The following is an 11849-nucleotide window of genomic DNA, read 5'->3' on the forward strand; positions in this document are numbered from 1 at the left end:
AGCCCTCCTGGATCACTTGGCTTAAAACCAACCTCGCCTCACTTGTACCCTTGCAGTAACTTCAATCTGGTTTGTTTTTCTGCATTTTACTTATCACTGCCTGACAGCGATAGATTAGACAACGGGTATTTACTCCCTACTGTCACAGTCACAAGGACAGGGATTTTGTTTCCTGCTGTGTTCCCAGCTCCTGGACCTGTGCCTGGCAGGTCCTCGGTAAATGTTGAAAGAATCTGTTGAGCCTTGCATATGGGCCAGTGACTGTTTCAGGCATTTAATTCAACTGCACTAAATTGCTCTGACTGGTTAGAAGCATCTTGAGAGGGATAGACTATTTTATTGTTTGCACTTCATTTTCCTTTTTAAAAAACTTATTCTGAATCTTTACAAACACAGAGGAGACAGGTAAGTTACTTTGATAAAATTGATACAGATATTTTGCTATTTTGCCTTTCTTTTTTCCTAAAGTGTTTTAAGGGAAAGGCAGACATCAATGACATTCAACCTCTAAATATTTCAGTGAGCATCTGTAAAAAATAAGAAAAATTTCCCCGCATAACCACAAAACCATCATAACAGCAATACCTACTTTTTGGCTAAAGTGTTTTAAGGTAAACTGGAGCCATTATATTATTTCATCCCCAAATATTTCAGCGTCTAAAGGATAAAGACATTTTCCTACACAACCACAATACCATTATCCCTCCTAACGAAACTAACGAAAGCCCTATATGATCTAATAATCAGTCACAAATTTCCAGTGGGGAAGAGTTTTAATCCGAGGGCTGAGGTCCCTTGCCCATAGCAGGAAGAGAGAACAGAAAATTTGCACCCAGGCAGTCTATGACAGAGGTGACCACGGCCAACATGAGTCAGAGAGGAGCCGCCGCCCCCCCCCCCCCCCCCCCCCCGACTCCAGGCTGGCCGCACCCTGAGAAGGAAGTTTTTGAGGAAGGAGGGAGGGTGCATGATAAACCACGCATCTGGGGCTGACTCGTTCTTTCGCAAAATTTCTGGGAGGAGCCCTCAGGGCCACAAAACTGTCTCCTTCGTGGGGCCAGACTGAGAGGTGCAGGGAGACCACGGAGAGGAGCAGCCGCCGGACATGGGCCGCCCGCCGCTGCTACTGCCGCTGCTGCTGCTGTCAATTCAGGCCAGCATTCCAGGTAGGGGGTGGGGCCCGAATCCCAGGGGACAGGGTCCGATGGCCCGGAAGGGAGTGGGGAGGGGAGGGGAAGAGAGCTCAGAGTCTGATGAGTTGGAGAAGGGCGCAGTCTCCAGGCCCCCTTCCCTCCAACTCAAGTAATTCTCCTGCTGTCTGCAGCCCCACACGATACAGCACCTGGCACATAGCAGACATTCAGGAAGTAATAGATGAGTGAAGGCACTTAACAACCACGATTTAATGAGTGGGCTCTTTATTCTAGGCACTCTCCTAAGCGCCTTCCTTGCAATTTCGAACTTGGCAGGCGGAACAATTTAGCTCACAGAGAAGGAAAAGGAGGCACAGAGAGGTGAACTAAGTGACCCGAGGTCACTGAGTAAGTGGGATTCTGACTCCGCAGAGGCTCCCACATCGCTCCTCACTATGTCTGATTCCGCCCCACCACCCCTCACCAACACACACACTGACACGCAGACACACTTGGAAGACAGAGCTCCTTATACAAAAGGGCTAACGAGAGTCAGGCTGAACGTGGCAGAGCCAGGCGCCGGGGACCCAAGCCTTGTCCTTCGAGGAGCCTTCCTTTTCACTGTCCTCTAGCCGACACGGCCCTCTCACTCCCTTTCTCTGGAAAATGTAAAAAGGTTTGAAAAACGAAAGGAAATAGAGAAGGAACTGTCAGGGCGGGGCGGGAGGTGGGGGAAGGGGCTGGGAGGTGGTTGGGTAATGAATAACTCGGAAAACTTTCCGGGCCGCGGGAGGCCAAGAACGAGTAATGACTCGGGAGGACTCTGAATTTGGAGTGGGGAAGGGACCACGGAGGAGCTCTGGTGCGCAGGAAAAGGCCTTGGGGCAGGGCTAGTGGGCGGGGCTATAGCACTGGGGCGGGGATAGTGGGCGGGGTCAGAATATTGGGGCGGAGCCAGTGGGCAGGGCTAATAGCTCGGGAACAGCTAGTCGGCGGGGCGAACACTGCAGAGGAGGCCACTTTAGTTGGGGTTAGAATCTCCGCAGGGCTCATGGGCGGAGTTAGAAGTTTGGCGCGAACTACTGGGTGGCGACAGAACGCTGAGGGGAGGCCACCAAGGGGAGTAGAACCTGTGGGCATTAGCGGGGGGCACCGGGAACGGGGGTAGAAGGTAAAGATCGACTGGAGTAGGTGAGGATAGGACACCCCGAGGAGAGCTCACGAGGCGGAATAGACCGAGAGAGGGCAGGTGGGGTTGGGGAAAGGACCTAAATGGGAGCAGGGCTAAAACGTCCAGACCTGCAGAGATGGTGGGGATCGGCCTTTCGGGATAGGTCCTGCGCGCAGACAGGATCACGGGGAAAACGTGCAGGGGCAGGAAGTAGGAAGGACCTGTGGGCCGCGAAGGAACGGTAGGGTAGAAGGCGGAGATAGAACGTTGGTCTAAAGATAGCCTGTAATTACAGCCCGCGGGAACCCAGCCTAGGAACCGAAGGGCGGGCAGAAGTGGAGCGTGAACCTGAGTGCACAGGGCCTGGAGACCTGATGCTGGTATCGGGGCTCCAGGGGGCGAGAGGCGGATCCTGGTGCGGAGCAATAACACCTGTCCTCTCCTCTCCTCTCTCTGCCTCAGCCTCCTGGGGCCTGCAGTGCATGCTGTGTAAAAGCAACGGGAATTGCAGGGTGGAAGAGTGTTCCCCCGGCCAGGACCTCTGCAGGACCACAATCCTGCGCATACGGGAAGGTGAGCTCCCCGACTCCAGCGTGGCAGAGAATGCCGAGTGACCAAGAAATCTTACCTCACAAGAAATAAGGGAAATGCGCATGAAAATGACAAGGAGACCCGTTTCACGCACACCAAATCGACAAGCGCTTAAAAATCTGACAATACTGAGGTCAATGAGGATGTGGTGCTGCCAACCCTGCTATTAGGAGGGTAAATTGGTGCATCCACCAAACAGAGCGATGTGGCAATGTCTGGTACAGATAAAGATTAGCATACCCTACAGCCAGCCGCTGGACTCCTAGGAATATAGAGACCTCAAGCACCTTGGCCACCCGTGACCAGAGACACATCTATAAGAATGTTTTTTAGCAATAATGTTTGTAATATGGAAAACTGGAGACACCCTGAAGTCAGGCGTTAGCAGAGGAGAAACATGACGGTATAATCACACATTTTATACCCACAGCAGCTTAAATGAAGGAATTAGGGCTGCAGGTTAAACATAGATACTTCCCAAAAACATAAAGTTGAGAGAGAAAAAAGCATGTTGCAGAATCTGATACCTTTTAATATAAATAGTATAGAGCAACAAAAAAAGTAAACAATATACAAATAAACAATAGTATATACTGTTAAGTATACATGGTATGAGAATTACCTACACCTCCGGACAGGGCATAAAGGGAATGGGATTTGGGGGGGTAAGCAGGAGGCTTTAAGTATCTTTTAAATTTGGTATCTTGTTTTAAAAAAATCTGAAATAAATATAAGCAAAATGATAATATTTTATAAAGTTTGATGATGAATGCACAATATTTATAATATCATTCTTTAATACTTTTTGGTAAGCTTGAAGCATTTTCCTTTAAAGATTCCTATTTGAGGCATCTCCCTGTCAAGTTGACCAAGTTGGAAGGGAGGGGTTGATGGATCGAGAAGGTCCCAGGGATAGGGTTGTCACTAAGAGAAAGTAGGCTCCCAGTGTAGAGGGGTGGGGGAGAGGGTGGATAACTCTAGAAAAGACAGAGTTGGACTCAAGCTAGAGGAGAGGATTGGTAGGGGTCAGCCCTGGGAGTGGGTGACCTTATAACCAAGAGTGTCAGAGGCTGGTTGGGCCCAGAGGAGCCTCTGGAGTGACAAAGAGACTTCCCTCACAGGAGATGAGGAGCTGGAGGTGGTGGAGAGAGGCTGTGCCCACCCAGAGAAAACCAACAGGACCATGAGCTATCGGATAGACATGCAGATCATCACCCTTACAGAGTTCATCTGTGGGTCAAACTTGTGTAACCGGCCCAAACCGAGTGAGTATGGCAGCCCTGGCCCTCCCCAACCCCAAACCATCTCCAACCCAGCCTCACCATCATCCTGGTCCTGTCCCCAATCCTAGGCTACCCCAACCCCAACTCCATGCCTTACCCCACTGCCAACTCCAACTCAAACCTTTCCTTATCCCAAACACATCTCCAGCCTGGCTCCATCCCCATCCTCGGCCCCAACTCAACCTCACTTTCAACCCCATCCCCAACTTCATTTTACTGTCAACATTCTCCAACTCATACCTGTTCTCCTTCCAAACACATCTCTAACCCCATCCCCTAATCAACCCCACCTCATCTCAGACTGTCCCCAATCCCTCTACCAACTGCAGACTCACCTCCATCCCTAATCCTATCCCATCCCATATGTGTTTTACGTGTGTGTGTGGTTGTTATGCATAAGAGGCAACACCTGCCTTTAAGAAGCTACACACACACACATACACACACTCAAAAGGTAAGTGAGGTATCTCACTGATGTTTTGCCATCTAATTTTTTTCATGGGACAGGAGATGGTTCAGGCAGTAGGTGCTTAGTTTCTTGATCCCTTAAGAAGGGACCAAGATACAAAGACCAGAGAGATACCAGAGACTGAAAGTCCTTAAGGGAAGTAAAAAAAGGAGGGAATCAGACAGGGTGCTGTGGGCTTGGGAAGTCCCCGGGAATACACGATCCTTGTGTTGGGTGGTGAAAAATGATGTCAAGAAAGTTCACAAAACCTTTGATTGTTTCATGGATTTAGGCTCTGGTCAGTTTAAGAAAAAGACTACAAAAGGCTCAAATTTCCCCAAATTCTCACAAGAGAGGAAGGGTGGGGAAAGAATGGACCCTTGTTGCCTGGTCAGGCTGAGATACCTCTTTCTGGCCCTAGTGAGGAAGGAAATAGGTGAGAAAGCCAGTCTCGTCACAATGACATCAGTAAGCAGAGTGACTTCATCTATGCTGGGTTTTTGTTTGTTCCTCATCCCTCCTGACTCTGTTTGATTTTCATTCATCCTAACCTCAAACTTTCATCTGTTGGTGGGGACTGATTCAGACGTTTGTTTTCAAGGAAGTGACAAGACAGAGGATGCCAGCTTCCTCTCCCTGTTAGATGTGCTGAAGGAAAGCACTAACATTGAGTCTAAGTAATACTTGTAACCAGAGATCATAGTCCAAATATTTAACAGTCCTGGGCATTGCAGAAGGCGTTGACCAAGCATAACAGGCTCCCCTGGAGCCTCCTGCTGGGTCTGGTGTGGGTCTCAGGGACATGTGGGTTTTAAAGAGAGTTGGGTGTGGTCAAGGATCCACCAAGGAGCTTGGGCAGCAGCTGTTAATTCAGTAATTTAACAACTGATAAACCTAGATCAGCCCCATTTCTAATGCCATCGTACCCTGCTTGTGGTGACTAGGTTGGTTAAACCGCATCCTGCCCTTATGTGATACTGGGGACACAGCAAGACCAAGGCAGCCTTGGGCCCCATGGTCCACTGTGTTTTTGGGTATGTGTGTGGGGGGAGGGTGGTGGTAACAGACTCATCACCAGACAGTGACTGCCCAGATGATTCAGAGCTGGGATAGGGGAGCACAGGCAAAGGGGTCAGGACCATGATCAGGGAAACAGACCAGAGAGGTCAGAGATGTAACAGGGAAGCACAGTTCAGGGCTGAGATAAGGGAAACAGAGGCCCGAGTGATCAGGGCTGAGATGAGTGAAGAGTAAGGGCTGTGGACCCTAGGGGAGATACTTGATTCAGGTCAGGGAAGGTTTCCTACAGGAAGCATCAGCTAACCTTGATCTTGAGGGATGAGTAGGAGGCAGACTGATCAAAAGACAAGGGAAAGGATTTTTCAGACGGAGGGAGCAACAGATACAGAGGCCCAGAGGTGGGTGAAAGTAGCATGGCTGGAGGAAGGGAAGGATGGGACAAGAGGAACTGATGAAATTGGTGAGGTCACATTACATAGGACCTTCTAGGCTGTGGTGGGAAATAGAGATTTCATCTGGGGAACAGTAGGAGGTCATGAAAGGGTTTAAATAGAGTGTGCCAAGATCCGGTTTGTATTTTTGAGCAAATTATTCTGACCTCTGACTGGAAGATAGATTGCAGGAAAGCAATGATGGAAAGCGGGTAAATGAGAGAGGACCAACTTGGAGGTAGGTGAGATTGTCCAGATAAAGAAAGAAGTGTCCGCTGTGCCCATGGAGAGAAGTGCACGGATTTAAGGGCTATTTAGCAGGTAGATAAGCAGGACTTTGCGATGGATTAGATGTAAGGAGTGGTTTGCAGTTCTGGTCATGTGGAGTCACTTGTATCGGATCAACCCCCTTGCCAATAACAGCTATAAACCCTGGACAAACTATAAGCAATTTTTTTTTTTGGTTGGGGAAGTAATTAGTTTGTTTTTTTTTTAACGGAGGTACTGGGGATTGAACCCAGGAACTCATGCCTGCTAAGCACACACTCTACCACTGAGCTATACCCTCCCCTGCCTCCCCATAAACAATTATTGAAGTAACTCAAGAGCAGCAAATGAAGAAAGGAAGTGGCGGTGCTCCAATCTTTGAAATAAGGGAAGCACAGAAGTTGCATTCCACAGACAAGCTGGCTTTTTCCTTGAGTGCACTTTCCAACTCGCTGCTGTGGAAGGGAAATAGAACACAAATAGAAAACGATCGTTGCTAGACTGAGAAGGCAGAGGTTGGAGTCTGGGGCTGCCAGAGTGTCTGGAAAAATGAGAAGTAAAATCCTAGAATGCATGGCACCACAGGAAAGGGAGTCCCCAAATCTGCAAATTTCCTTCAGTGCATTGGCAAGCTGTACATGCATAGGGTGAGACTCCAAGAAACTCTACAGAAAATAGTCTCTGGGAAGCTACAGAACTGAGCAGAGACTCCAGCAGGCATATGATGCTGGGGGAACGAAGTTGCCAAGTTGGAAAGAGAGGTCTCGGGCTTTCCTCTGAGACCACGTGCTAGGAGTTAGGGCAAAACTGAAATAGACCAGACCCCAAAATGCCTACATCTAATCTTTGACAGGAATAAAACTGAATCCTCTTTGGAAGAAGATAACATCATTTAGAGCCGTGACAAATTGTCATCTATGTCTGGCATCTAATCAAAACATACAAGATATCCTGAAGAAAATAGAAAGAACCAGCTGACCAGAAACCAAGAGAAAAATCCCACAGTAAAAACAGACATATCATGAATCAGATATTGGAGTTACTAAACAGGGAACTTTAAAATAGCGATGATCAACATAATCAAGAAAACAGAGGAAAGGATAATTTTTAGTGGATATCTGGAATCCATTTTTAAGATGAGTCAAACAGGAAACAGAGAACAGTGGCTAAAATTAAGAACTCAATAGATGGGCTTCGTGAAGATCAGAAACAGCCAAGCAAAAGGATTACAGAACTTGAAGACAGGGAAGTGGGAGTATCCAGACTGATGCCTAGATATGGAGGATCAAGGAGTCTGCCAGGTTTCTACCCTGGGGGACTGGATGAGACCATCTCAGAGGTGTGGAATTCAGGAGAAGGAGCGATTTGGAGAAGATGGAGAGTCCCGTTTGGGGCATATAGAGATTCAGGTGTTTGACGGACGGCCAGGAGACCTCCAGGAGGCACTTGGGGGTACAGGTGTGGGGATGTGAAGGCCGCCATTTTGGCAATAATGGTAATTCATGCTTCCATTTTCATGGGAGTTCACGTGAGAGGACATGGGTTGTTGGCCTTTCAGTTTTATTCTTTTGGGGATGGTTGGTGAGAAAGATTTGGCTTTGGCTATAAATGATTCACCGGATTACAGCTGCTGGCCTGCCAGTTGAGAGCCTTGGCGGAGACAGCCCTCTAATTTCTCTAAGACTTGGCCCAAACTCAACTTGGACATCTGGGGTCAGGAAGGGGAGGGCATGCCAGGCTTTAGAGCAGTGTGAGCCAAGACCTGGGCAGAGGAATGACTGGTGTTTCCAGGGAAAATTAACTCTTAATCCACTTGGCCTGGATTGGGAGGTCTGTGTGAGAGGCCAAGTTATCACAGCTCCATCACATGAAGCTTTGACCTCTGACACAATTGGGTAGTGTTTTAATTATCTATTGCCACAAAACTTAAAAAAATAAGCATTATTATTTCACAAAGTTTTTGAAGGTCAAGAATCTGGGAGTGGTTTAGCTAGGCAGTTCTGGATCTTTCATGAGGTTGTAGTCAGGGTTTGACAGTGGGCTGCAGTCATCTGAAGGTGCCCAAGGTAGTGTCTCTCACGTGGATGATCTGCACCCATGGCTTTGGCCAAGGCCTCTGTTCTTCACCACATAGACCTCACGGTGGGGCTGCTTAAGTGTCCTTACAACATGGCAGCAGCTGTTCTCCCCCAGAGCAAGTGATTGAAGAGCAAGTGATTGAAGAGAGAGCCATGCAGATGTGGTGATGTCTTACATGATCTAGTGCAGAAGTCACACATGTCATATCCACAATATCCTATTAGTTCCACAGGTCTGGTCAGCTCTATTCTTTTCTTGTTTTTAATTTATTAAGCAGCTGTTTTATTTTATTTTGGGGGTTTTGGGGGGAATAATTAGTTTTTTTTTAATTAATTTATTTTTTAATGGAGGTACTGGGGATTGAACCCAGGACCTTGCGCATGCTAAGCACGCACTCTACCACTGAGCTATACCCTCCCCTGAGCTCTATTCTTTATTGGAAGGGACTACACAAGGGCACAGGTATAAGGAAGCAGGGATCATTGGGGGTCATCTTGGAGGTTGGCTATCCCAGGGAACAACATAAGGGTTTTAAGGAATTGTTCATTCATTCATTCATTCATTCATTTAACAAATATTTATTGAAGATCATGGCCCTGGCCCCTGTGCTGGGTCATGTTGGGACATAGTAGTGACCAAGACAGCCCTGGCCCTACCCTCCTGGGATGGACTCCAATAAGGGAAACAGACTTGGCACCAGACAGGGATGACCCAGAATGGGCAGGGCTGGAAATGGGGAGCCCAGTAGGGCACCTGATCCAGCCTGGGAGGTCGAGGAGGGCTTCTTGGAGGAGGTGAAATTGGAGAAGATGACCCCTGAAGAATGAGTAGGAGATAGGGAAAGTGTTCTAGGCAAAGGCAACAGCAGATGCAAAGGCTGGATGACACGCAGCAGATACACTCGGGGACTGAGGGAAGTCAGTGTGGAGCAAAGTCTGAGGGGGTAGTGGAGGTAGATGAGGCAGGAAAGGTGGCCAGGACCCAGCCTTTGATGGGCCTTGAATGCTACACTGAGTTTCTTGGATTTAATTCTGAGAGCACTGGGGACCCATGGAGGGGTTTTGAGCAGAGGAGAAGCAGGGTTGGATTTGAGTATTAGAAGCATCCTTCTTGGGCCATGTGGGATGCTCTGGGGTGAGAAGGGCAAGAATGGAAACCAGGAGGCCAGAGAGGAAGCTGGTTTTGAAGGAGGTCTGACCTGATCATGAAGCTGGAAAGGAGGGGATGGATTCTAGAAAGTTTCAGGAGATGGAGTGGGCGGAACTTGATGACTGGCTGAAGGGTGGGATAAGGAGGAACTGATGCTGAGGGAGCTGGGTCTCTAGGGCTCTTCCCAGAGTCTTACCCTCCTGCTCCTCCCCAAACAGGTCGGCCTCCTCTCTTTCCTCGAAGGCGTTACCTCGAATGTTCTTCCTGTGCCTCATCAGACCTGAGCTGTGAGAGGGGCTGGGACCAGAGCCTGCAGTGCCACAACCCTGGAGAACAGTGCCTGGAGGTGGTAACTCACCGGAGCCTAGAAGGTGGGTCCCAACTTGCCAATCCACGCCTCCCTGCTTTGCTCCTCCCCAAGGCTGCACTAAACAACCCCAAAATAACAGGGATTTAAGCAAGGCACAAAGTTAGTACTCACACAAAAGATCCAGTGATAGGAAGTCCAGGGCCACTAGGACCGTTCCACAGTCACCAGGAATCCAGGTGCCTTCTCATTTCTTACATATTGCTTCCATTCTCAAGATTGCCTCATAGTCCAACATGGCTGCTGGAACTCGAGGTCTCAAGATCAAGTTCCAGGAAAGAGGAAGGGGAAAAGAAGGGGCAAAAAAGGGGCATACCTCCTTTTGTAACAATTCTCCTTTCTGGAAGTCCCATAAAACTTTTCTACTGTAGATCACACTGACCAGAATTTAGCCACATGGAGGCTGGAAATTGCATCTTTTGGCTGGAATATATGGCTGCCCCAAAGAAAATGAGGGTCTTACAATGAAGGATGAAGCAGAGGACAGACAGTCAACTGCTGCAGTGGGCAAATCCAGTCTCAGCCCACATTAGCAATCTGACCTCCTCCTCTGCCCCCTACAGAGAGTCCAAGGGATGAGCGCCACACCCGAGGCTGTGGCAACCTTCCAGGATGCCCAGGCCCAACCGGCTTCCACAATAACCATACCTTCCACTTCCTGCGGTGCTGCAACACCACAAAATGCAATGGGGGCCCAGGTAAGAGTCAGGGGATCCCCGGGATCGGGGCAAGGAGGTATGCTCAGGCTGACTGCTGCTCGCTGGCAGGCAAACCCTCCTCTCTGTTTCCTTCTCTGAAAAATGGACCTATCAAGCCCTCCCTCAAAGAAGGATTCTGTGAGAAATTCAATGAAACTAGCAAATCTTCATGAATACCCATGCTTTATGCCCCTACATCCTCTTCAGTCCTTCCACGGCTCACCACCTGGTCCAAGCCACCATGGCCTCCCACCTAGATTGCTGCAATGACCTCCCACCTAGATTGCTGCAATGACCTCCTTGCTGGTCTTCCTGCTGCCTCTCCTGCAATGTTCAACACAGCTGCAAGAGTGGTTTTTTTTTTTTTTTAATGTAAATCAGATCATGTCACTCTCCTTCCGCAAACACTTCAATGACTTCCCCTTGCTTTTAGAATGAAACCCAAAGGCTCTCCTAGATCCTATGTCTGCCTCATGGTCTTCATTTCATTTCTACAACTGCCAAATTCCATCCTGCCTCATGGCCTTTGCACATGCAGTACCCTGACACACAATCTTCCCCAGGAGTTCACCTGACTGGCTCCTTCTCATTTGTTGAGTCTCAGCTATAAAGCGTCATCCTCAGGGAAAACTTCCCTATCTCTGCCCTCCAGTATCATCTATATCATTTGTGTTACTCTGTCTCTATAAACTAGTACTGTCCAACAGAACTTTCCACGGTGATGGAAAGGTTCTATATCTGTACTGTCCAATATGGCAGCCCTGGCCACCTATGACTACTGATTTCAATTTAAATGTAAACAACCACTTGGGGCTGGTGGCTATCATATTGGACAGTGTAGCTCTAAATTGTAAGTCCTCTGAGGGCAGGGACTGTTTTGTCTTACCCAGTACCTGGATAGATACGGGTGAGTGGGGAGCTGGGAGTTGGGATTTCTCTCACAGGCCCTAGAGAACCCTCCAAAGAGGGTGCTGTTCAAATGCCTGACCACAAGGGGGCTGCACGACATCGCGCGCGTGCTGGGGAGGTAACGCTGTGAACGCTCTGTGCTAATTTCCGTGGTTTCTGGGTCACTTGTCTTCTCCCAAGTCCTGGAGCTTCAAAACCTGCCACTGAATGGTTTCCAGTGTTACAGCTGTGAGGGGAATAGCACCCATGGATGTTCCTCCGAAGAGACTTCCCTCACTGAATGCCGAGGTCCCATGAATCAAT

General features: G+C 48.6%; 1 protein-coding gene across 1 annotated transcript in view; it reads left to right on the forward strand.

The window, feature by feature from the left end:
- Positions 1-937: 937 nt before the first annotated feature.
- The window catches only part of PLAUR (plasminogen activator, urokinase receptor), a 14139-nt gene continuing 3227 nt past the window's right edge, over positions 938-11849 (forward strand). Inside the window, exons 1-6 of the mRNA XM_074369508.1 lie at positions 938-1166; positions 2767-2877; positions 4017-4160; positions 9791-9943; positions 10503-10637; positions 11727-11849. The exon at positions 11727-11849 is cut by the window's right edge and continues 24 nt beyond it. Coding sequence (XP_074225609.1) covers positions 1106-1166; positions 2767-2877; positions 4017-4160; positions 9791-9943; positions 10503-10637; positions 11727-11849 — 727 coding nt within the window. The 5' untranslated portion in view covers positions 938-1105. The remainder of the gene's footprint in view (positions 1167-2766; positions 2878-4016; positions 4161-9790; positions 9944-10502; positions 10638-11726) is intronic.

The sequence above is a fragment of the Camelus bactrianus genome, chromosome 9 (genome assembly GCF_048773025.1).
Source record: "Camelus bactrianus isolate YW-2024 breed Bactrian camel chromosome 9, ASM4877302v1, whole genome shotgun sequence".
Classification (NCBI taxonomy): domain Eukaryota; kingdom Metazoa; phylum Chordata; class Mammalia; order Artiodactyla; family Camelidae; genus Camelus; species Camelus bactrianus.